At 38.6% G+C, this 27,500-nt stretch overlaps 3 protein-coding genes across 4 annotated transcripts in view; all 3 read right to left on the bottom strand.

Moving 5' to 3' along the window:
* Positions 1–27,500, bottom strand: part of LOC138051352 (uncharacterized) — a 543,513-nt gene that overhangs the window by 311,575 nt on the left and 204,438 nt on the right. The window lies entirely within an intron of this gene.
* LOC138051354 (uncharacterized) overlaps positions 1–27,500 on the bottom strand; it is a 76,746-nt gene that overhangs the window by 47,003 nt on the left and 2,243 nt on the right. The window contains exons 1-4 of one of the 2 annotated variants that reach the window (XM_068897550.1): positions 22,469–26,194; positions 12,263–12,392; positions 4,929–5,091; positions 4,597–4,770 (exon numbers count right to left, since the gene is read on the bottom strand). In XM_068897550.1, coding sequence (XP_068753651.1) covers positions 4,597–4,770; positions 4,929–5,028 — 274 coding nt within the window. In that variant the 5' untranslated portion in view covers positions 5,029–5,091; positions 12,263–12,392; positions 22,469–26,194. Of the gene's footprint in view, positions 1–4,596; positions 4,771–4,928; positions 5,092–12,262; positions 12,393–22,468; positions 26,195–27,379; positions 27,443–27,500 lie in introns of those variants that run through there. The other variant, XM_068897551.1, reaches the window with a different exon arrangement.
* Positions 17,603–18,442, bottom strand: LOC138053129 (tax1-binding protein 1 homolog). Its single transcript, XM_068899803.1, has one exon. It carries the CDS (start codon positions 18,440–18,442, stop codon positions 17,603–17,605), a length of 840 nt encoding a protein of 279 aa, XP_068755904.1.

Consider the following 27,500-nt stretch of genomic DNA (forward strand, 5'->3'; position numbering starts at 1 on the left):
AACAGCTTTAGTTACAGTGGTGCGGTACTTTGGAACAGTTTACCTTCTGATCTGCGGCGGGCAGAATCTTTAAGTGACTTTAGTCATCTACTCAACTCATTTTATCCTCTTAAGTAATTTTTGTATTTTAGACACGGCATTCATGTAAAGCAGTTTTTTATGGTTTTGGATTAGATGTAGGATTGGATATTGTTAGTTAGATATAGTTAGTTTAATTATGTAATTACTGGGTTGCCAAACCCAGTCGGAATCTCGGTTTCATTTCGTGGGTTTTTTTGTTATTTTCCGTGTCGGGAAAAGTCTTGCCTGTCACTCCCCTGCTAGGTGGTGTCTTTGTGCATGGAGTCTTCTGTGCGTATTTTGTTAGGTTTGAGGGGGCTGGGGTAATGCGTAGCTTGCTCTGCGCAATTAACCTGTAATGGCGTCGAAAGTCATTGTAACGCGAATGGCTTTTTAGTATATCTTTAAAGAAAATATACCCACATGGAGCTCAAGAATGGAACGTCAAGACAGGCGGTGAAACATAAAGATCTGGAATCTTAAAAAAGCGACGAGTAATGGACTTTGACAGCGTGAATCTTTCGCCCGTCGAGCCGAAATCAAAATATGCTGTACTTCTAATATTTCGCCAAGGTGGTGTTACGTACAACACTGAAACCAAATGGAAATTTCTCTGGTAACTTACGGGTTCAACAAAGACAGAGAAGGAATCGAACACCACAAGTAGATCTGTGATCTCTGTTGTGTGTCTCACAGTGTTTACTGAAGTCGCATCTATTTAAAGTTTGCCTGTTTGTCTGGCAAGTAACATTCATTTTAAGACTCAACTCAGCAAAGGTAAAAACAAATTGGAAATGTGACAGTGAAAAATTATTTGAATGGAAGCTTGTTGTCTCTTTTGTGCTTTATTATTTACGGTCAAGGTTCTTTCGAAAAGGGTTTGATGTGAACTGTCAGAAATTTATTTAATTGCATATGCTTTGTGATTGTGTGTTTCGCTTGCTCGCACGCAACTGAAATAGGAAGGGTTTCTTGCCTCATATAGCAAATATGTTGCTTGTTTCTGTGAAATTTCTAGCTTTTGTAAATTTATCATGTGTAATTTTCGAGCTTAGCAAATTTGCATACATGTGTTGAAATGTGATTCGGGGAGAATTTTTGTGGTAACGCATAAGTCACGAAAATAAACAGGTCTGTTGGAAGCGTGCTTGAGTTTCAACAAAATGACCCCCAAAATCGGCAAAATATTGTGACGCTGATGAATAATAAAGTAGCTGCTATTACCAAAACGATGGAATTACCTGGTGATAAATAACCTTGTCTTGGAGAGTAAATTTTTGATTTTCCAGAAACAATGGTCACTGTGACCTCTGAGAGTGATCTTTGTGTTGAATTCGCACATTTCTTGTCAAAATTTATAACAATTGAAAGAAAAAGAAAACTAACAAAAACAAAAACCCGGTATCTTGGCATCATTTGACACATCAATATTTGTTTTGCATAAAGCAAGCTAACAAAATCTGTATCTTGCTTGGTTCGCATTTGATAGCATTAAAATGGAATTCTCTGTCTTATGCTTCTGTTACTGAGTGGTATATTTCTTAGGTCGCCCATCCCGATACTAACCCTGCCGAATAGGAAATAATTTCAGCTTTCAACTTTTGTTTACAAAGCTGTCAGATGCTCTCAGTGCACGCTTACACTTGTGGTGGAAAGAAGTTGCATGATCAACATGTCAGCCCAGAAGCCAATGTTTCTCGATTCCCTTTTATTTTCTTCAGTCTCTCTGGGTTCAGTACTTTGCTAGTAACCACATGTCTTCTAAAGGGGCTATTTATCTAAGACTTCTACCATGGCGCTACAATGATAGGCAATACCAAAACAATATCGTGTACTGTTAGACCTACATATTACGCAAAGACAACTGTCAACATGCCATCTCAGAAGACAATGTTTTTCACTTCCCATTTATTTTTTTCAATCTTTCTGGGCTCAGTACTTTGCTAGTAACCACATGTATTCTCAGGCTATTTACCCAAGACTTCTACCATAGCACTACAATGATAGACAATACCAAAACAATATCGTGCACTGTTATAGCTACATATTACGCAAGGACAACTTGAATCTCCTGGAAGACAACACACAGCTCAGTTGACATTATGGAATAAATCGCTGTGTTACTTCACTACCACACGTAAGCAATGCGTGTCAATTTTTTTTAAAGAGGACAGGAATTTCTTCTTTCTGACAAATGATTAATTAATAGGCCGGTAGCCAGGTTTTAACCTCAGAAAAGGAGCTGTTTCGTCGTACGAACGTGTGCGGACCGGTGAGCCAAAGGGCCTCTGCTGGTATGACTTCTGGGTGACCCCTTAAATGGTCTTAATGACCCACCAACTTGAAAAAAATTGCCTGGAACGCTGCACGTACCACAGGCAACCCAGTGGACCCTCACGGAGGGTCTAGTTACATATGAATTAATAACTGATGAATATACCGTGTTGAAATAAAGTTCACAAACAAACAAACAAACAAACAAACAATCGCACAACTCTTGAGGTTGACCATTGTTTCTGGGAAGTCAAAAATTTACTTTCCAAAACCAGGTTATTTATCACCAGGTAATTCTATCGTTTTGGAAATAGCAGCTACTTTATTATTCACATATTTTTGCTGATTTTGGGGCTCATTTTGTTGAAACTCAAGCACGCTTCCAACAGACCTGTTTATTTTCGTGACTTATGCACACGCTGCTTACAGCGCACTACCACAACAATCCTCCCGTATCACATTTCAACCCACGTATGCAAATTTGTTAAGCTCGAAAATTACACAACATGATATTAAAATTCACAAGGGCTGGAAATCTCACAAAAACCTTTTCCAGCGAAAAAATTATTGAAAAAAAAAACAACTTATTTGCCATTAGAGGCAAAAAATCCCTTCCTATTTTAATGGCGTGCGTGCAAACAAGACTTCATCCGTGTCACAGAGCATATGCAATTAAATAAATACCTGACAGTTAACATGACCGTAAATAATGAAATATTGAAATAACATTGCTAAAAGTGCATTTATAATTAAGAATTTAGAATTAAGTACTTTTTACAATAACTTTATATCTTTTTATTGCCTTTGACATTTTGACTTTTTACTTCGTTATCTGCTCATTTTTCACTGACAAAAAAACGAAGTAACTTGTGTAATCATTCTGTTTTACTACTTAGGCGATAAACATTCAATAAACGTGAAACAAATCATCTGTGTGGCTAAGATATTCGTTATAACCTCTCGAAATTGTGTTGTTTGCCCCCTCAGAAGTGTGTAGCTAATTCATAGCAAATCGAACATGGCGGTCATCGTGAATAAGGTCTATTGACGTTACATTCTTGAGTTCCGTGAGGGTATATTTTGTTTAAACATCCACTAAAACGCCGTTCGCGTTACAATGACTTTCGACGCCATTGAAGGTTAACAAGAATTAGTGAAATTTCCAATTGTTACCGGAAGACTGAGGATAAAAAAGTAAAAAATAAAAAATAAAAAAAGAAATCAGAGAAATATTACTCATTTTCCAACTGGGATTTTCACACTTTCAACGCAGTAATAATTGCGAAAGACTTAAGGACGTTCGCGCGAAAATTTTCTAACTTTGATTTTTTTCAGCAAATTTTACCATTGAAAGATGATGAGTTAGTAATGTCAGAATTGTAAAAAAAATGGGGGGTCACCGACTTCGTTTTGGAGATAACTTGCCCGGAAGAACACCCTAAATCTGAAAAAATCCGGCTTCTTTAGCGAATAAGGCCACAGTGACTGTAAGCCCAAATAATTGCTATTACAACGTTGAAGTGAAATGTTCTCTACCAAACTTTGTTCAAGTGGACCCATCAAGTGAATTTACATAACTATTGTGGTTCCTTAAAGAACAAGTTCGCATTTAGCGACGATAGTTTGATGCGCCTTGCAGCCGCAAGATTGCAGGATTCTATGTCCCGAGGACAGAAATCTTGAATTTTTTTAAACTTCCCACATTGATTTTTCGTTCATTTTAGGACAATGTGGAGATAATTGTAAATAAAATCTGTTTCTGAAAAGAAAAGTAGGGGTCACCGAACATCCAAGATCGTCAAATCCAAGCAAAGCTATAGCAATGGCCATTTCCCCTATCATTGTCAATTTTAGTACTTAGCGCGCGCGCTCGATGCATGACGTGGCATGTGAATTTGCGTGCGCTGTCAGGATGCGCAGTAGCAATTGGCGCAAACGTCCTTAAGATGTTGCAAATTTCTATTTTGAAGTGACGTTTTCGTCGACGTCGCCGTCGTAGATCTTAAAGTAGGAACCTTATGATCTACAACGGCGACGTCAACGAAAACGGCTTTCAAAATTACAAGTCTTCATTGCCCAAAATTTTCGTCAGTAGTCTAGTTCAATGAACATTTATAAACTACCCGAACTATTGAGGAAGTGAAGAGGGAGGAACGGTGTTGAAACCAGACGAAAAAAAGTAAAATTGTCCTCAGAGCTTGGAAGCTAGAAAGGAATAAAATAAATGAAATTTAAAGGAGACAGATAGGAAAAGTGCGATACCCTCAATAGACTGGGTGCAGTTCCATCCTATTGAAGTCATGAGAAAGGATCTGATTTCCTCTTCAGATGGAAGATTGCTTGAAGGTACTGTGTCATTGGCTTCATTGTGGAGTCCACCGATGCGTAGAGGACTCGAAAGCAGCAACGACGTAGATGCCGTGGCAAGAATATTTCCTATAATCAAGTTGAAATGTCAAAAAAAGATAGAAAGAGAACGTCACCATAGATGATTATAGCCTTTACTGATTGCAGCCTCTTCTATGGGCGTAATCAATTTTTATACAATAAGACGTCACCTCTTCTTATTTGTTAATTCATGTATTAAAATCTACCTCTGCTTTGAGCCTGGGCTGGTCCACAGATTCTAATTCCACAAAACGTCGCAACAAGTGATATTACTGCTGGGGTGACACAGCGATGAATGTACATCATTTTGTATGCGCCTGTGTTCTCGTAAAATAGCGAATCGTCAAAATGGATCTCCAAAGTCGTGTCCTGGTACAAACAAACAAACAAAGAAACAAATAATATTATTTGTCCCACTCCTAACCTTCGCTCTTGAATTCGGAGCTGACGTTCGAAGTCAAAAGATGGAATATAATTACATCCCTGAAAGTAAACTGAGAGTCTTAAAAAAAGGAACTGACATTAAGCAATAATATTAAAGATCAAACTCCTTCGCGCTAATTGAAACGTTCTTCACTCCTTCCTATTACCGAGTTGTTGCAATATAAGTTGAATCCTCACAGCTGAAGGATACACTAATATTTTGCAAGATATCTCGGAGAACCAGGTTAAAATATTAATCAAGCAGCGCAGTATACCTCACTATGATGATTATGCTTTGTACTTTTCATTCAATAAAATAAAAGATTAAATAAATAGGCTATTTTCGAATAGACCATATTTGTATTCTCAGTATTGGACTGAAACTAGCTTGCAATAGAGGCTAAATCGGGGGATTCTCTTCAAATGCAAACACTTTTTAACATATTCCCCGCATTAGCCTTTATTGCAAGCTAGTTCCAATTAAATACTGAGAATACGAATATGGTCTATTGTGCAGCAACAAAAGAACAGAGTCGAGGTTCAAGGGAATAATTGGCATTTTTCTTTGCTTTGTTCTTTCGTTTCTGCACAATTTGAAACTATTCCATTACACTCGTTTGCAAGGTTTCTTGACCACATAAATGTGCTTACATAAAAAGGGGAAATGAAAATCACTGCTCCGCTAGTCCATATTGCGCAAAGACTAAGTCCTAAAACGACATATGGTGAGAAGTGATCGATAGGTTGCGAGTGCAACCAATCACGACCAGGAATCGATTTGGTACACGTAATCAAAACAGGAGAATAAAGAGTTATGAAAAAACGACTTTTGCTCTAACAGGTCATGACATCGGGCTTCTAAGAGGCTTATTGTATGGCTTCTAATGAAACAGTTCAAAGAAACAGTTCAAACTAAAGGAAAGGAAGCAACTGTTTGGAAAGCTTCAACATGCAGGAACCGGCATAGAAAAGTGAAAGAGGAAATTTAAAGACCCAGTTTTATATGTTTAACTGATCCTTTTAAAAGCTTAGTTCATTAATTAAATTGGCATTGGCCAGGAGAGAATTATCAGAAAAAGGTGGATGCAAATGAAGGTAATGGGATATTAATTGAACTCTTTGCATGGTATATTCTACCCTTACGTCTTCTGTCAGAATATTCTACCCTAAAGGGTACAGATAAAGATAAATACGTCGGCAAAACGGAGCATCTTAATATGATAGCAAAAATATTTACTTTAAACTCTTAAGTAACTTCTCCAACAAGTGGAGATGGAGAGTAATAGCATGCTTCCTTTTTGGGCATCCAGCTGCTCAACAAACATACACATGTTGAAACGAATGTGTACGTTACAACCCACAAATACTGACCCCCTGCTACACTACAAAAGCCATGTAGAAGACCGGTACAAACGTGGATTATTAAAAACGATGCTTGATCGTGCATTTCGACTTTCATCCAAATGGCACTACTTCCGACTGAAGAATGTGATCGACTGAAATTATTGTTTTCTCGACTAAAATATCCTGACAAACTTGTCAAGTCTTCCATTTCACAGTTTGTTGCCGCCAAAGCATCGGATCAACCTAGAAGACAGAATATATAACGTTTGCAGTCTCGTAGAAAACTTATGTTGCTTTGGATGCTTTGTAAAATAACTTATCAGTCACTGATGAAGCCCTAACCGGCAAAACGTTTGACTTTCGATTATAATCAATTTGCCTTAAGAAGTCTTCATAAGTTATTTAATATTATACGAGGCATGGCATCGCCGTATTTTTCAACATATTACCGTTCGGCGAAGAATTTAGTTCGCATCCACCAAAGCAACATAAGTTTTCTACGAGACTGCAAACGTTATATATTCTGTCTTGTAAAATAACTTATCAGTCACTGATGAAGCTCTAACCGGCGAGACGTTTGACGTTCGATTATAATCAATTTGCCTTAAGAAGTCTTCATAATTAAGTTATTTAATATTATACGAGCCATGCTTTCTCTTTCTCGTTTACAGTAAAATAACAGTTCCTTTCAAAGCGCTAGTTTCTGCATGCAATAGGACGTTTCAACCAACCTCTAGAGACACCAATAACAATAGAAATCAAGTGAAGCTATGATCCTTGCAGTTATGAACGCAATTTTTGCAATTGGTAAGAACCCTGAAAAATTCAGGACTTCAATGGGGTTTGAACCCTTGACCTCGCGATACTTTACTTGATTTCATGATATCCGCAGTTCATATAAGATCCATTTCATATATCATTCCATCGCTGATTCATTCCTCACGGGAACATTGGAACCCACAATTGGCCAGCTCCCAACGTCACTGGCTTCATAGCTCAGTTGGTTAGACCGTCGCACCGGTATCGCGAGGTCACGGGTTCAAACCCTGATGAAGTCCTGAATTTCTCAGGCTTCTTTACGCAATTCCAAAAATTGCGTTCATAACCGCGAGGATCATAGCTCCAACTGATTTCATATCCGCAGTTCGTATATGATCCATTTCATATATCATTTCATCGTTAATAACAATGGAGACATGTACGACTTCTGGTGGACGAACAGAAGAAGCTAATAGGGAGCTTGCGAAACGAGGACGACGACGGCTACGAGGACTTCATTTAAAAATACGAGTTCGCGTTATTTATATCACTGCGAAACTATTTCATGCCGTATCGCGTTAAAAATGTGTAATAACTGTCGAAGAATTAAACTGGTATGAGTGGGTTGGAAGCGTAGAGAGAGAACTGAAAATTCATCGTCATGTGCTAACGTCCTCCACAGAACCTTGAATTTGGTCATTTCACGTCGTCATTTAGGAGATGACGGCAAAGAAATGTACCAAAATGTAAAACGCACGTGCAGAGCGTGCAGAACCATTGTTTTTGCTCACTAAACCTATTGTTTTGTAGCGTCGTCGTTGCCGTCGGCGTCGTCGTTTCGTAAGCTCCCTAATAAGAGATAATGGCGGCGATGACGTCACGTGACCTCCTAATAAGACTAACTTCTTACTAAAATTCTTTGAGACCGTGAAATTTGATCAGGAATTTTACACTCCTCCAACCAAGATTACAACTGCTGAGCACTACAAAGACAACATTAAAGCAACTATCGACGCTGACAACAACGCCATTCAGGAGTTAACCTTTTTTTTTTTATAAAACACGCGGGCAACCGACCATTCACCTCTGCAGGAAACTGTTAAATTCAAGCGATATCCTGTCTCAACTTGAGACATTAGCTTTTCCCAATATAGGTACAGGACAATATTTGTTTGAACTAAGTACCAGAGCTTTAATTGAGACCTGATTCCCAAATGCGTCAACTTAACTTTCTTTTTAACTTGTTACTTCAGAACGTAACGAGCACGGAATTTTGAGGTTTACCTGAAAGATATCCAACGGTAGGACACGCCTAACGACCCAATCACTGTCATCTACATCACTGCGGAACGTAAGTATAATAGTAAATGGTTTGAACCCAGAAAGTAAGATCGTCCGGGTGAGTGAAGTCCTGACACGCAAGGACTGTTTGAGATGATATTAACTGACGTTTCGACAACCTGAGCGGAAGTCATCTTTAGAGTCAAGTGATTTGTGTAACGTCACTAGATACTATAAGAACTCCGCTAGTTGATATTATTGGTCGACTGTCAGTTTAGCCTAGATATAATTGGCTGCGAAAACTAAACTATCCGTCTATAGGTATAAGGTCTCTACGTGTATCGTAGAATACGTTGGGCAGTACTGTGATAGAGTAAATCAGTGTGTTGTTTGTCTGTTGTTGATGTCGTCGATGAGTCGTTTGTAAGGTCCACACAACGCACTATACGCGCGACGAATCATGGCATCATTTGAAGTTGCAATGACTAAAATTAGGTTCAATTTCGTGAATTTGTAAAAGAAAACAGCTATGGAGAACAAACTTATTTTTTCCTTCCAAATGTTTCGGCTTCGTTCAGAATAGAGGCCGTAAGTAAACTGGATAATCACACACCAGTTAAGTGTGTTCAAATCGAGAACACCAATTAGAAGTTCCACAAAAATAGCCAATTTTGTAAACTGTTTGACATGTTGTCGTTCAAGTCAAAGGATGGTAACGCATCAGAGTGCACGCCTCCGTGAAATACGAACTCTCAATTGCGCAAGTACGCATTCCGAGAACTACTCGTGCTCCAGATACAGAGATAGATGTCCCAAAATGGCGGCCAAGATGTGAACTGGAATGTTATCGACCGATACCCGAGTGACTGATTTCGACAAGCGATTTGATTACTATTCGTTCTCTTTCGTTCAACGCAAAAATTAAGAAAAGGACAATTTTAGTGTCTTCCCAGTCTTCAACCGTTTAATCCAGTTTAAAAAAGAAGCAAACGTGGCATTTAAAACTCAGAACTTTGCTGTAATACCATATGCATTTGGATCTCGGCTAAACTATGAAATTTCTCTCAGGTTATCACCCATGTAACGAAGTCACTTGCCCATATTATTACGGAGTGTGCAAGGCGATGCAACCAGTCATTCGTGTGTCTGCATTCCATATGCTACAAATGAATCTGAGTCCCTCCGCGACAACAACGGATTTACTCATCAAAGTATCTGCCAAAGTACAAATACAAAGTCTGTAAAGACAAGTGTTGCCATTTGAAGATGGTTCATGCAGTAACAGAAAACGTCAAAAGAATTTAAATCACACCAGTATGCCAAACTGAATACTTTCCAGTTTCTGTCCCTTCCTCATTCGGACCTTCGCTAGAAATTGGTTACAATATCATGATTGGGCCAGGAATCGATTTTTGCATTAATTAATCACTCATTTTTGAAGATCATTACATATAAAGAAATAGAAACTTCAAAATAACTGGTCTATTTTTCCTTGCATTAGAAACATTTACAATCTCAACGCTCTCCCATGTTTTTGATTTCGAACGTTTGTCATTCAGAGGGTTCGCGTTACGTTCACTCTAGATACAGTTGACGTCAAATGCAGATTGGTTCAGTTTAAGACGAGTTTCGTGTCCACCCGTGAATTAGTTTACGTACTGACATCCATCAATTACTTCAACTACACCGGAAGCTTAACACACGATGCTGCGGTGGCCTGGGTCGAGAATGTCAAATTCACATTGTTTGACATGTGTACACTAAAGGCGGGAATAAACGACCGCCTAACACCTGATGGCGGGCTCACATTCGTTGACTACTTGGCTTTCCAAGAAGCACCGATAAAAACAGTAGCTGGACTAACAACTATGACAGAAGGGTGGGACGGAACCAATTGCAAAAGCATGTCATTCTTGGTTAGCTACAGAAAAGAGCTACGACAGCCTGCTTTCTCCCTATAAACATTACCTTTATTTAAAAAAAAAAACTTTTACCCCTGTCCTTTACCGTTTTTCAAAATTCTTCTTTCATAAAAGCTTTGCTTATACGCCTTACGTACTGGTAACAGCCGGACAGGCACGACTTGACCAAAAGCACGATGCGGCCTCGGTGTGGGTGGAAGACATTCAATTAAACCAATTCAAGGTGTGTTAACGCGAGATGCAGAACTTCGATGGACAAGACAAGAAAATCAGAGTGGTAAGTAATGCTGTCTTTCATCCTGCTCGCTAAATTAGGTCTAACTGAAACACGAAACTTAGAAACTGAACATCACCAAAACTACGATAAATATACCATCATTCGTACAGGTAGCCTCGTAAAGCAGCTGCACTTTCTAAGTTCATCCCACAATTAGAAGGTTTCTAATTGTGATCCCTTTTCACCCTGTATTTACTTGTCTGATATAAATATTAGTTCATTTGCGGATGATCCCGACACCTTTTCTTTACCTTGCAGAATTGGTTTGGGTATAAAGATTTGCCAGATAATCTTCTTTCGCGACAACACAAATTCGCATTCCTCAATGACTAAAAGCCCCGTCTTCAAGATCACAACGCTTCAAGTTGATCTTGGTAAACGTTTCATATTTGCTCCCTATTTGTCCAAGAAGAAGGGAATGGTTTTAGATGGGTTACTGCGATAATCGACCGATGGAAATACGTGGAAAACGCATATGGACACAAATGGAGCCCACGTGGGGAGTTAAAAATCATGAATTTTCTATATCATATTTGGACAATCCTTCTAACGACTTCACCAGTAAGCATTTTCAATACATTTATTTCAATAGACATGTACAAATTGGAGTACATGTAGTGCCAAGTCCCACACTATGCTTCAGAGGACCAATTTACAATACTGTCCTCAGTTATATAAATGTTGAACAATTTAAGAGTGGATCAAAATATTGAGAAATGCCTTTGTGTTCATTACCCGCAAAAAGCTTGCATAACTATTATGGAGCTGAACAGTAAGTTTTTATGCAGAAAATATTACAGCACTAACGTATTAAAGTAAGGGCCAAAGGGCCAAACGTCCTCCAACTAAAAAGATGGAAAGTCGGACTATTTACACGTTTGTAAAAACGCAGTACAGTCATTCATCGTAAGAAACCCCTAGCACTGTTTCCATCAAGAAATTAAAAACTCCTTTCCTAGCAAGCGATAGAATAATGTCTCGCCAAAGTTAATCGACTGCTAACTTGTGACCAATTCATCAAAAAATATGGCGTAAACTTCAATAAAAACAAGTTCCATTTCAATAAACCCTGTTCTCACTGACCATAAATTTAGTACCGAATAAAAACGTCTCTCCTCTCCTTATGACGCTTTAGTTCATCCATTTGATTGTTTACGTCAAATCACCCTAAATTTGGTAAATACACGAAACATTTGTCATACTAATCAATATTGTCGATTCAACATTGAAGGAATTTTGCAGGGACGAAAGGGCGTGAAGTCAAGCTAGACCATTACAACCTACAAGTCATGGGCATAGCCAGGATTTTTCAAAGGGGGGGTCACACTCTGTCAAAGAGAGGGTACTCGCGTTTTCGCAACCTGAATATTGTAAGTTGTTTGAGTAAAAAACGGCTTACAAAAGGGGGGGGGGGACCCCAGAGCCCCCCGTCGCCAGATGTAATCTCCAAATAGAGTGCGACACTGATTAAAAGACAACAATTTTCGCATTAACAAATTTTCTGATTGTACCTCAATAGAAATATTTTCTTTACCTGATGCAGATGTTTCTTTTAAGACACAATTGCTAAGAAAGCATATTTTATCATCATTCAGAATTAATTCTCGTCTAATCCCCGAGGTTACTGAATAGCTCAAGAATGGAAGTCTGAACCAAGGATTGCTCTGAAAAAAAAAAAAAAAAAAGACGTTTTCAAATTGTTCTTCTGTAAACAGACAAAGCCTTGAACTCAATAAACATAAACTCTATCTACCAAATATGTTCTTTACAGTTGAAACCATTCCTCATTAAATCTCGTTATCCCTTTATACTTTCAACAAGTCAACCGGAATGTTCACAATACTCTATGAAGGCAACTGAACAAGGCCTCTTGCCAACTGTGAGGCCTTCCAAGGGGGCTTCTGATGTCCCTTTGTCGCTCATTTTCCAGCCCACGTGTCGCCTATTTGGCTAGAGACAAAGGTCGCTGTCGTTTTTTCGCTGCAATACAATTGTCGCTGTCGCTGTTTCGCTAGAATACAAATTTTGGCTAAACGTGCTTAATTTTGGCGTCCTGTAATTTTGTTTAATTTAATTATCAACCACTACTGAGATGACCATTACTGAGAAAGCTAGAGATAGACTTTTGAACGGTTTTAGTGATCTTAGCGACCGTAACGGGCTTAGCCACAGGAGCCTCATTATGGCACCAACATGTGCTTTTCTGGAAGAGAAACACAGGGGCACCCAACTTTAATTTTCGGAAAATATCTGTTCGGAAGACGATTTGAGATCTAGAATTTTCGGAACATTTGTTGTAAAATTTCTTGCTTGCCTGCCTCTCCTAGGATATTCGAACACCTGAAAATGGTATAATTGCCCATTTTTAACGGACTTTTACCCTAAAAAGGTCACCTAGAATTTTCGGGAGCCTTTTTTCTGGCTGAAATTTTCGAAAAGGTAAGTTTTGATCCCTATAATTTTCGGATCATTACTAGACTTTCAGCTAGGAAATCCGAACAGATGAAAAATTGTTAGGGGATAAAAACATGCGTATATCTACCGTTTAAATACTAAAATACATGTAACAATGCTATTTTAAGTGGTTTTGAAGTATATTCTCGTTGGGTACTCCTGGAAACAGTTTTTTTTTTTTCCAATACACAACATTTATTAACAAAAGTTACTATACTTACAATACAAACAGTACAATGACTACAGTACTTTCCAAACAGTATTAATTTACAACATAAAAAGCAATGCGAAGTAGAAAGAAAAAATAAAATACAAAACAAAAGTTGCAAGTACTTACAATCGCTATAATATTGCACAGTATACAATACAAACAAAAACTGCAAAGGTTACTGAATACAACCAAAATTAAAATGTGGTACATTGACGGAAACCACTCTTATGTACAATCAACAAAAATGTGTGTAAAGTTCTGCCATTTAGAAAAGAAAAGTTTTGTTGTCCCGAGGTAACTGCTATGTATTTTTCTAGTTCTATCTTATCCTGCACTAATCTTTTGAAATCAATAAGAGATGATTTATCGTTATTTAGTGCATTAACATAAAGAAAATACTTTCCGAGTATTATGAGATGATTGAGAGCTAAACATGGTGGACTCAATTGGCGAATAATTCCATGTATAACTTCGTGGGGGGACAGATCTAACTCAAGGTTGCATAATTGCAAAATCCAATTTTGAAATTCAGACCAAAAGATTGACGCTTGCGCACATTCAACAAACAGGTGTGTAACAGTTTGATGTATTGCGGGGCAGAATGGACAGTGCGGAGACGAAACTTTTTCCAGTTTGTACAATAATGAGTTAGTAAATAAGATGTGGTGAATGATTTTGTATTGGAACATAACTAGTTTTGTTTCTTTTGTAGCCTTAAAAGGTAAAAGGTAAATCTTAGAAAAATCGTCACGCTGAAAGTTATAATGTTCAAGCCTTTTTTCGGCGGTGGGACTGGGTAATTTTTGCCGGGTGAGAAGTTCTTGATATAAGGTCTCACAGGAGAGGGGTCTACTTGAAGTACATGTGGTTAATGCAGGTGTTGGGTTGCTTTCATTTTTGAACAAACATTTTTTCCATTCACTCGGTATGGCCGATAAAGGCTGCGGTAGGTTAAAAAATGACATCTTTTTATATAAAATTTGTCGGCTAGCACTCCATACGGAAAAAAAATAGTTTTTCGGAACGTTGAAGAGATCTTTTATCTGCTTGATGCCGTTTTGGCACCATTTAGAGTAAAAAACGGATTTTCCATTAACCTTTATAAATCTGTTGTTCCAGGTGATTTCCTGCAGCACAGCTTCTTTGTTTCCAGGAGTGCTTATCTTAATTTCTTGCCAGTAACCGATGACTTGTTTATAGAACGATGGAATGTGTTTGTTAAGATTAAGAAGTTTCGTGTCGTAATTACAATTAAACAGCTCTATTCCACCTACATTGGCTAAGAAATAGGTTGGAATATACTTCCACGGAGCATTAATTTCGGAACAAAGTCGTTTGACCCAAGTAAGTTTCAACGCTTTATCGAAGAAAGAGAAATCTTTCATGTCTAAGCCACCTTCTTTTTACTTTTAATCAGAGTTGTTCTACGAATCTTCGCCGGTTTATAGTTCTAAATCAAAAATTAGTTTGTTAACTTCGTCTGCAAAATGCTCCGGAGTTTCCAATACGCTGCATACAAATATAAGCTTGGACAAAGCTAAGTTTTTAACAATGTTAATTCTACCTTGTAATGAAATGTCTCTTTGAGACCACATATTAAGGGTCTTTTTTAATGTTTCCAATTTTTCTAAGAAAATTTTTTTAACAGCGGTTTCGTGGTTATAAGAGAAGTGAACGCCTAAGGCATATACTGGTTCATGACTGAGCCGAAGGTTACAAATTGCGTCATTCCGGTGACTTAGTGATCCTAGCCAAAGCATTTCAGATTTCGATTGATTTATCTTTAATCCAGAACAACTTTCGAATTTGGCCAACAATTCGAACAGATTCTCAACCGATTGTACATCTGCCAACAGAGCGGTTGTGTCGTCTGCGTACTGAGTTAGCTTTACTTCTTGGTTAGCTTGAATCTTAATTCCCTTAATAATGTCAGAGTGTCTGATTGACTGCGCTAGAAGCTCAATAGCAATCACAACCCTGACGTACTCCTCGTTGTAAGAAAAAATGTTTTGAAGCGTGGCCGTTGTTGAGAACATAACTAGAAATGTCTTTATAAAATAGTACGACCCACTGACGTAGTTGGGGACCGAAGTTAAAGCTTGAAAGGCACTTTTGAATATAATCCCATTCGACAGAATCAAAAGCTTTTTCGAAGTCCAAAAATATGGCGATACCAGGAATTTGCCTATTCTTAGTAAATTCCATTATATCGATTATTTGACGAATGCTTTCTCCAATGAATCTACCCTTAATGTACCCTGACTGGGAAGGGTGAATTATGTGTGGTAACACTTTTTCTAGGCGTGTCGCTATTGTCTTAGTGACGACCTTATAATCCACATTTAATAATGAAACTGGGCGCCAATTTTTTAAATATTCGGTATTTTTCTTTTTCTTTGGTATCAGAGAAATTATTCCTTGTTTTTGAGAAATAGACAAATGTCCCGATTGAAATGCGTAGTTGAAACTTTCTACCGTAAAATTCTACTGATAAACCACCCGACCCTGGGGTTTTGTTATTTTCCATTTTTTTCAACACATAAGCGCACTCCTCAATGGTGATATAACCCTCAAAGGTCGCAACCATCTCCGCCGATAGCACCTTTTCGGCTTGAAAAAATTGATTGAACTCTGGGAGGTTTGGATCTTTGTTGCTCGATCTGTAAATTTTTTGGAAGAAAGTTTCCTCTTCCTTCAAAATCTCCTTTGGACTCGTTATTTTCATACCACTGTCATTAATCGAAGACGTAACGTGCTTTTTCCTATGATTTGTTTTTTTCAAGGTTAAGGAAATATTTCGAATTTTTTTCACCAAACTCATACCACCTTGCCCTGCTTCGTATGATTGTACCGCGCGTCTTAAAAGCGGAAATTTTTTCGAGCTTAGTTTTGATTTTATTCATTTCGACTTTGTCCATGTCACTGTATTTCCTCCCAAGAGATTCCTGTAATTACCCTAATCTTATCAAAAGACGTTTTTCTTCATTGTGCGTTGCTTTGCTTTTTGTTTGGAATATTTAATCGTAAATGCTCTTATCTCCATTTTTATCATTTCCCAATATAATCCTTTATCTTTAACGTCTTGGTATTTTTGGGCTACTTGTGGTATTAAGAAGCATAGTTTTTCAACATAGGAGTTATCGGCCAAGAGAGAATTGTTGAACTTCCAAAAGCCTGGCCCACGAGGAGGACCTGGTTTGTGAAATGATAAGGATAGTGAGACGGCTGAATGATCGGAGTAAATATTTGGGAGTATCCTGGATTCATTAATAAGATGATTTAAGTGTTTTGATACTAAAAAATAATCTAATCTACATTGAATTTTCATTGATGGGTTACTCCATGTAAAACCATAAGATTGTGGATTCTTAAAACACCATGCATCAATAAGGCTGTGTGTTTTCAGCAAAGATTGAAATTCCACAACAGCCTCCTGTGTTTCATCAACAGGTTTGCCGCCGCATTTGTCCATGCAGCTAATTGCGCAGTTTGTATCACCTGCTAAAACAATATTTTCATTTGCATACGTTTTTAGATAAGAAGTGGATATTTCCTTAAAGAATTGAGCACGATGCTTTTGTTCATTTGGAGCGTAAATATTCACGAAAACGCTCTTTTCACCATCAACAGTGACTTCAGCGATTACGAACCTGCCATGTTTGTCAGAAATAATTTTTTCAAAGGAAACGTCAAGGCGTGGTTTGAAAAGAATCATAACCCCTCTACTATGGGTAGAACCATGACTGGAGACCATTTTGCCCCCCCATTCAGCTTCCCACATTTTTATAGTTTGAAACGATGAATACGTTTCTTGCAAAAAAATTACATCTGACTGTTGTTGATGGAGCCAGCGAAACAATTGCCTTCTTTTTCTTGATTTGTTTAGCCCTCTCACATTCAGTGTTAATAGTTTGTAATTAACCATTTAAACTTCATGTGCCAATTTTCGTGAAAAATCGAGTTTAAAATGTTTGATTTTTAACCAGAGATTTTCAGTGCACGATGATTTTTGGACAGAAATACACGATGCATGACATAACATATTAAGTACAAAAAATATTAAAAACAAACTTACCTAGAATTTGTGCGGTACTATAGACGGGATTTGAGCGTGATAATCAAACCACAATAAGAAATGGCCAGCCGGTCATGGGTAATAATTCATATTTAAAATTGCGATTGACAACTATTTGTGCCCAAATTGACTATTCAACTGCTCATTATGCGTCCATAGAGAGGTAAATTAGCTGTCTCTGGTCCCCGATAAATTTGATCATCAATGATGAGTTTGTCAACGTTGAAATAGGCTGATTTCTTCTCTTTCTTCGCTGCCTTAAGGACCGGATACAGGTTCTTCCTTATCTCGTAGATTTCTTTAGGATAGTCATCGCTTATTCCGTATTTTGAGCCCTTTGGGAGGTTTTTAATAAACGACTTGATGAAGTTTTTATCCTGATATTGGGAAACTTTTGCAATAAAAGGACGCGGTTTCTTGTTATCGGACACTCTTGTATTGATTCTATGGACTCTTTCAAAATTAATTTGCGCCTCGTCGCTGGATGGAATTTTTAGTTTACACCTCAAAAAATTTCTTAATTCTTCCTCCGTATCAGCGTTGGATTCATGACTCTTCTCTTTAACGCCGAAAAATTTAATATTATCCCTTCTGCTATGAGATTCCAGTTTAATGTGTCGACGGCAAAGCTCATCATGTTCCACGCGTAAGCGTTCTTGTTCGATACAAGAGGATTCTTCCTTTGAAGTTAAAATGTCAACTTTCTTCTTCAAGTCTTCATTCTCGGCATGAACGTATTCTAGACTTTCTTGCAAACTCTTATTTTCTTCTTCAAGATTGTTGAGGCGGCATTTATAACCTTCGAGTTCGGGAACTAATTGGAGTATTGTGGACAATTTCTCCTCAATAGCGGTGAGCCTTTCCAAGATGGTGGAGTCAGCCTCATCGTCCGTTTGGGAACTTCCTTCTCGGGTGCGCTTGATTGCTGGTCTTGCACCTCCTTCGTTTCGCACTTTCGTTGGCTTTCCAGGCATTTTAGTATCTCAGTTCTTTACAAGTAACTTACTTAAATAACCATGCTTTACGGCCTTAGAAGGTTGTTTTAGTACGGAGCAGCTTTCGATGCAACCGCCATCATCAACGACTCGTCCCAGGGAAAAATTTGTTTACATGAAACAGTGATGCTGTTATTTTCAAGTAATATTTCTTTGCTTACACTAGGTTCTACCAGAAACTCATCTGGAAACAGTTAAAGGGGCTAGGTCACGCTATTTTAGGCATTTTCAGCACTGATCGAATGGTCATAGAATTAACTAAAATATCAAAATAACTGTTCAAAACTATAGAAGAACTCTAACAAAACACAGGGAAGCCAAGAAGGGACATGGATGGATAAAACTGGAGAGGATTGAAATGGATTGAATTTGGGTAAATTTGAAAAACGTCGGCCCACCTTTTTTCAAATTTATATCAGTCTATATCAAAATGTCATTTACTATGCTTAAAAATCATTCTCAGTTGTTATGTCGCCGTGATTTTGCAAATGAAAGACTCTTGTTCTGCCAATTTGACGTTTAGAGCTCATAATTAACAAAATTAAACAAAATTACCTAAAATAGCGTGACCTAGCCCCTTTAAGGACGCGTCGGCACATCCACGATTTGCTAACTACTATAATTGGTTTGTAGAACTGTTTCTGCCGCGACCTTTGGCTCTCATTCTCTTCTCGGTCTCTGACCCACTCTAAAATAAAATGGCTGATAGTTTGGAAGTTATTACTGTGGCAGAGTTTGCTGACTGGTTACAGTCATTGCACATCACGCTTCCGGCATGCAAAAGAGAAAACAGTTTATTCCCCACCTTTCAAGGCCCGCCCGCCAGTATTGATCAGAAATTTTGTAAAATTCTGGGCTGTAAACCCCGGCTTACACAATTCGTAAGTAGTTTTGGGTGGGCTTATAAGAAAGCGAAGGCCGTCGAAACCCTCTTTAGTAATTATTAGTGCGTAATTACTGGTAAACAGTGTCAGACAACTTACCTTTCCTTTCTTTACCCTTGCAGCTCTTTTTGTTCTTCTTTTAGCTTTTTTTGAGAATGATGTGACTGAAAACGGGCTGCGGAAGTGTTTATACGGTCATCGAAATACGTAATAATCAAGCAACAATTAAGCCCTCCCATTATTAATTATTAATTGCTGTCATTGCTGGACAGTTTAAATGCAAGCGAAGGCCGTCAAAACCCTCTTTAGTAATTATTAGTCCGTAATTACTAGTAAACAGTGTCAGACAACTTACCTTTCCTTTCTTTCCTCTCGTGGCTCTTTTTGTCCTTCTTTTTGCTTTTTTTGAGAATGCCGTGACTGCTGTGCGATTTTTTTAATGTTTTCCCATTTCACGTACTCCACGTTAGCAAAAAGCGCCAGAAAAACAGCACAGACGCGATAAAAGTCATCGAGTTACAGAGAATCATGACTGAGGTGACTACGTGTCGACTTTTGTACCAGAAAAGGAAATAAGAGTCATAGTTAGGTATCATCGAGTTGGATTTCGAGTTCGAGTTGGACTTCGAGTTGGACTTCGAGTTGGACTTCGAGTTGGACTTCGAGTTGCGCTTCGAGTTAATAATTAAAACGCAAGTATATAATTGATAATAATGAATAATTATTATTTATTATTAATGTTAATAAGCAAAGAGATGTATAAGCTGGGCGAAGAACAGGAACAGGAATTCGGGGCAATATTGGGATTTTTCATTTTTTTTTTTCATGTTGTTTAAGAAATAAAAGTGCTGACACATTAAAATATAGAGCAGGGATATAGGCTTTCAACAATGTGTGGTACCTTTTGTCACATGCTTTTTCCATTTCCGGCATTCTTTAATTTATAGCCCACAATTTTATGAAAAGTAGGTCACGTGATGGTCTACCTGTTAAAATTTAAACACAAAATTGCTTTCAAAATAATACTGTAGAGAAAAAAAATATGAACACGTTATTTGCGGGAGAAATAATCCATCGAGTTTGGACTCGAGTTCGAGTTCGAGTTGCAGATCGAGTTAGACTTCGAGTTGAAATAAATTGACAAGAGGTGAAGGGGAAGATACCGCGTTACGTAACGCAACACAACGGCCCTAATAATAACTTTATCCTACACAGAATTCAAAAGGTTGACACTTATTTGCATTGAAGATGTGTACCGAATGATTATAAAATACATATAAATAAATAAGTATAAAGGCGAGATATATAGATATATATATAACTCTTAACTTAGCCGGTATTTGTATTGTAAGGATGATAGAAACTTTGATCGCGTGTATTTCAATTTTAAAGAGATAAGGATGTATTTTGACAAGTTAATTGCTTTCAGTTAATTGCTTTTGAACGTAGCGTGCGCCATGTGGTTTAGGAGATAAGAATATGACATGTACTTATCATATTCGAATAATAGATATCTTATACCTTTAAAATGCCAAAACAGGAAAGAGTTGTTGTGAGTTGGAATGTATGTACGGTGTGAGCGAACGTTGATTATTGTTGGGAATAAAGAAGGATATACAGTCCAAGTTTCGAGTGTTTAATTTTGAGTGTGGATATTCCCCAACATATATGGGCCACGACCCCAAATATGGACAATTTGTTATTATTCATTCGCAGTGACAAAAGGTACCACACATTGTTGAAAACCTATATCCCTGCTCTATATTTTAATGTGTCAGCAATTTTATTACTTGAACTACATGAAAAAAAAAAAATGAAAAATCCCAATATTGCCCCGAATTCCTGTTCTTCGCCCAGCTTATACATCTCTTTGGTTATTAACATTAATAGTAAATAATAATTATACATTATTATCAATTGTATACTTGCGTTTTAATTATTAACTCGAAGTGCAACTCAAAGTCTAACTCGAAGTCCAACTCGAAGTCCAACTCGAAGTCCAACTCGAACTCGAACTCGAATCCAAACTCGATGGTTCGGGATTCCCTTATGGGGACGAGTCATAGGACGCTCACCGCCTCACCGCATAACAAGTGCGTCAAGTGTTGAATGATGGTTTGTTTATATACTGTATCTTAATTTGCACAAGTATACACGTAGCAACACCAAGAGAAGAGAAGATTTAGAGTCATGCTGGCCTGCTCGGTCATGTTGCTGTCAAAATAACAGAGTGAAAAGATATCGCTTTGTCGAAGTTAAAAATGGATTGTCGCTGTCGCAAATTGTGGCTTTTTTTCCGTCAGCACGTATATAAAACTTCAAGAGGATTCGATAAAGCCTTACCACGACTTGGCATCAACAAAACCACGTATTTTGCAAGTTCCTTGCTACGATCCAATTCAGTTTGTTTTCAACAAAGCTACCGGGCCATTAACTGGCTTGAAGTCGACGAGAAAGAAAGCTTATCTAGCCTCGAAGGTAAACTACTATTCAAATTCAACAGCTAGTTTTAATTTAATTAGACTAGCTATGTGTGGAGATATAAATCCAAACCCCGGACCAAGTGCTAAAACCAAATGTACAACATGTGATAGAACGATTGCAACGAACCACCGAAACGTGCAATGTCAAACACATGTAAATTTCGCTATCACATCAAGTGCGCTGGCGTGTCTGTGAATAATTACCTCCAAATGCAGCTCAGACGCAGTTGTTGGATCTGTACAATGTGTCTCTTGAATGCTCTTCCCAGAGATCTAAGCTTCAACTCCACGATCGATTTCTCACAAGACCGAAACGACTCGACACACTCGATTAGTTCTGAGGAAGACCCTTTGTGCATAATGTCAAACATGAGACAAACACGTCACAACCAAGATTTGCTTATACACTTGAACATAAACAGCATTCAGAACGAGTTCGACGAGCTAAAGGAAATTAACAAAGCGCTAAAAGCCAGCCTATTGATACTGACTGCGACAAAGATCGACTGTTCATACCCCAACAACCAGTTCAAGTTAACAGGCTATCCTAGGCAAACCAGGCTTATCGAAGGATAATTAGCTTTCGAGCTTTTTTTTATTAGCGTTTGATTCTGACATTTAACGTTACATTTGCTTACCTCTGGATTGTTCGCCACAGTACACTGTTTGGAAAATACGTCCAACTAACACCGCCTAATGTCCTTGGCTTTTTGGGGCAACAATCTTTTTAACAAAAAAGGCGTGAAAGTACAAAGTCCTATATTGCCAGGACCTCGTAGCGCGAGTTATGCTTTGCGGTATCGCACAGACAAATTAATTCTCGGTTTTCAGCTGACGTCATAACCTTATGCAAATTAGGTTTCCGCCATTCTGGTGCCCCTGATTATAGGGAAATGTATGACATTTTGAGTGCTCACGTTCGAAGTCTTCAAATAATTCATCTTTCCCATGGATATTTCCCAAGAAAGCGACCCAAAATCACTCGACGAGGTACCAGTACTTTCATCCTACGCAAAAAAAACCCGAAAGCCACGTTCGAGAGCGCTATTTGAAGAAGATTTTCTGTCGTTTGCGTAGACCCAGCGGCCATACGGAGCGATCAGTTTGGCTCCTCTAGAAGTCTCAGACTTGCTTTCCTAGTTAGTTTTAGAGACAAGCTACTATACAAACAAGCAGTTTAAGGCCTTCAAAATTTTGAAAGCGTACAACCAGATGATTTCTGGTTTCGTTGCGTCCGTTTAAGCAAGGGAAGGAAATCGCGGGCAAGATTGTTGTTGTTTGTGGCCAAGGTGACTCGGAAGTTTGACACTCGGCGTTGACCTTATCTGTATCAGTTTCCAGTTGGATTTCTTTTAATACCTTCGCTAACTGCTATGGCCCACCAGATGAGAAGAAAAGGCCTCCTCATTCCCTTTGTTTCGATGATTTCCCTCTTCTTCTGTCAAAGTACTTGGTCGATTAGAGTCTCAGTCCTTCACCTTGAGAAGGTGAGAAGCTTTTTTCCTTCGAAATTCGTCCGATTTCCTTCAAACTCAGTCAATTTGGGCGCTCCATCCCTCGCATTCGCCTGTCGAATTTCAGCGAAATCGAATAAAACGCCTCCGAGTTAGACATTTGCTAACCTGAGTATCACAAACGCCTGATACTCAGGTTAAATTCACCTCATTAAATATTCAAAACCGGAGCACCTCATTTGCATCGGGCATACTTAATGAGATGAATATTCGAAGATAAATTTCTCCGTGACGTTGTGGTTTAATCGGTCGAAATTGAGCACACTTGTTCGAGGGGTTCAAGCGCTTCGGTGGTGTGAATTGGGAAGACATCGGTGGAAACCCGGCCGAGAAACGCTTTATCGAAAAAAAGCCAACTTTCGACAAATTCTGACTCGCTCGCCTTTTACCCTAAAACCCTGAACCAACGCGTGCTAAATCGCTGCGAAAGCTTTACAGGATAAAACACAACTGTTCACAGCAAAAGCCGTTACTGGCAATCACCGCAAAAGCTTTAATTGCTAAACCTGTAAAGACAATTTCAGCAAAATAAGTCCAACCCCACACTTAAAGTTAAAATCTAACATTAAACCGTGAGTCAATCGCTGCGAAAGCTTTTAAATTGTCCTTTGTTCGTTGTATCTGTCCCAGAGTAAGGCAGGCTTTCCAGAAACAAAGTCTTTCGATTTCGTGTCGTCTCGGCTTATCTGTGAAATCCACGCGTTTCGGCGATCTTCTGTTAGCTGTTTTTAACTTTCACCGTTCTTATCAACAACGATAGGTATACGGAATAGACTAATACCTTCCTTGTTTCCAGATTTTACTCCACAGCCAGGTATTATACAGAGAACCATCGCACTACAACTCACTCACATCTCTCTCTACGCGTCTCTGTTTACGATTCGAGGGGCTCCACAATGGCGGTTAACGACGGTTGTCAAGGACTAAGGTCACGTGGGTGAAAACCAAGAATACTCTCTTGCTGATGGAAAAGTTCGGTGTGACGGCAGGCGTTAACATGTGTGAAATCTGGTTGCCAGGACAACTCAGGACTTTTTTTACCAGCCAGAGCCATTGTTAGAGAATATCTTCCCAGCAAGGAAAAGACGTTTTAAAAATTCCGAGGGAGTTAAATATAAAACGTTTGACTTCCCAGCCAGCTCGATTTTTGCTTGCAGAGCGGTTTTTTTGTCGAGCGGCTCCGTTGTGTACTCCTGTACGCTGATTAATCACTACAAACGTTATCCCAATCTTGCTGTGACATCTTGGATAGCGGCCAAGACATACAAAACCTGCAAACAAAACAACTAACAGCTCAAAAATTATATAAGATTCATGCTACAGTCCTGGTAATAAGTCTTCCCAAAACCTTCGATTATTTTGATAAGCGGTGTAGGTGCTGATGTCGAAAACCGTGGGGATTGTCAATAAAGAAATTTACAGAACTGTGGATTGTTCTGCAGATCCATGTCGAGAAGAATTGAGGAATTCTTCATGCTTTAATTGACCAGTGTAACTCACACTAAAAGTGTGACATTTCTCTGAACGTTTCTGGAAACGTCTGTCTGCGACAGTCCAATTCACAATTTGCAACATACACTGTTTCTTTAACACGACAAAAAACGTTTTTTGTTAGATGCAAGTGCACCCTTCTACAATGAAGGTTCTTCGGGAATATATTTCCTTCATTTATCTCTTCGTTTCGCTCATTTACTTACATTAATGCCTAATTATTGAGGGTAGCCAGAAGTGCACAGAGACATCTCCGTGATAATTCGTCTTCGTTAGTCTTCATTCAAGGGATCGTTTAGCCATCACAAGCGTATGTCTTACAGATCTTCCTCTCCTGTATGTGACAACGGGGTTATTTTAACTCATTATTCCCCAGAACAGCTGTTAATTCTCCATGGAGTGTTGGGCAGTGATTCGGTCAAACCAGGAACCAGGAGTAAATGTAATTATGTAGCACACTGACAATGGAACAAGCAAGCAATTTGCGGCTACCACTCGCTGAGCGACCTGAAAAAGCATTCTTTAAACACGGTCACAGCGTTTTAAAATTGAAACCAACCCTTTGTCTCAATCATAGACTGTGTATTCAAACAAACAAAACCTTTCCTTCCGAGGTTATTTTGGATGCGAGATGTTTTTTGAAGTGTACTCTGGCCAGTTTCATTGCAGACAGTTTTAATTAATTTTCATTTTCCGACGGCAAAATCAATCAGAGCGGTACCCTGGGAGAACAGGAATTTTTGCACTTGATTTTTTGCCAAGAAAATTCAGCAAACAGCTGGCGAGCGTGAGAAGCGCTGACGACGAAAATAAAAGTATAAGCTCTTTCGTACTCTACTTCCAAAAACACAAACAAGATTTTTGTGTTTTTTGAAATTACTTTTTTTTTCGAGGGGAAGTAGGTAGGGGTGCATGCTGTGAATATGATCAGACCTTATCACATGCGTTTCGCATGCAATAAGAACAGAACTTATCCTCATGTTCAAAGATACAGTTGAGCATACTCAGACGATCGAGCCAAAATGCAGTATTCACCTGAGCATGTTCAAATAAATATCAAGGAAGAAATAAACACCATCCCTGGCAAAGGAGTAAGAGTAATTGGTATGTGTTTTTATGGCGCCGGACAGGACCTTGTCAGGGGAGAGACGTACAAGTTGGAACGAAATCCTCGCAATTTCTGAGACTCAAAGTGAATTGAGGTGAAACAGGGCGATTAAGTCAGAGCAACACTTAATGCCAGTAACTCCCTCCTGCTCGCGCCACTAATGGATAGCAACACTGTCTCGGATACCAAATGGTAATAAACGATTAACACATTTTAGATATTCCGACTCATAGTTCAAATTTACCTACAACGATACTTGTGCATTGATGGATTTTTGTTCCATTCTATATTAGCTACGTATTGGAAGAGTAGAAATGGAGTCGAGGGGATAATTTCCAGAAAACCCGCAAAGGCTACAGATACAGATTTAGTGCATGGTGAAGGCAACAGATGTCCACCGCGTAGAAGAGAAATTGAACTGTTATATTGTTACACAGAGTAGCTAAATATATTTAAAGGTAGAACGGAATTTCACGCCGAATTTTTTAATTCTTAAATCTTCCTATTGGGCTAAGACCTTCTCTACCCTAAAAAAACTGCAAAAAACAAACCACTTTGATTTTAACTATTATCTGCACACGAAGATGATTAAGGGTTTTTCCAGGTCCGAGTGAACGCCCTTTTGAGCAGATGAAGTACTAAGTTTTATATGAGGCGCATGCGGGAAATAATTCAAGGGGCAGAATTTCTTTCTTCCTTCTTGACCGTCAAAAAGTGCGAAGACACAAGGGACTCTTTTTCCCTGGTTGTGATTTTCATTGAAGAAATTTACTGCTTTTAATTTTGCGGCAACGTAAAATCCAAAAATCTTAGACTGTTGACACTCACGAACAGATATTTTTGCGTTGAATGTCTCTCATTGCGTTCTGGTTTATTTTCATTCCGACAATTTAATTAGTCAGGTTTTATTCGATTATATTTTTTGGGGTAGATGGGTTGTGGCCAGGCTTTGCGAATTCCTGACACTGGCACAGTCAGTGCTGTAAAGTTTAAGAGAGAAATCATGTCTTGCAAAATATCCCTTAAAACAAATCTAATCTTCCCCGAATGACTGCAAAATTTGTGCAGTCATGCATCAAATCATGACGAAGATCAACCAGATCACGTACATAGGAAATGTGTCGCTGTCTAACTGAATGAGCTGTACAATTAAACTTTCTTTTAAACCTAAATACCCGGAAAGAAGTCGCGGGCCCCGTGACATTTTATGCGGTATCGCTCTAACACCGCGGTCTCCTAGCTGTTTTAAAATAACTTCATAGAGAATTGGAACATGCCAGCTAATGCCAAGCAATGGTTTTTAAATACCCCTGTAGAGACTTGATTGTCGCTATCAGTACTAATGCTAGGTCAACCAAATTGCAATACAACGATTAGTCATAGCACCGTGTTAAAACATTGAAAACATATACAAAACTTTATTGAATTCGTCATACCTTCGTCCTGTCTGTGAGCAGGGTTTGACAGTTTCCAGAAAAGTTTCAAGGCGTCTCAAGGTGCTGACATGGGAAATGAACGCAGAAACTGAATAAAACTTCCCAGTCGTCCGTTTCACGA

This window comes from Montipora capricornis, chromosome 6, assembly GCF_036669925.1.
Source record: "Montipora capricornis isolate CH-2021 chromosome 6, ASM3666992v2, whole genome shotgun sequence".
Lineage (NCBI taxonomy): Eukaryota > Metazoa > Cnidaria > Anthozoa > Scleractinia > Acroporidae > Montipora > Montipora capricornis.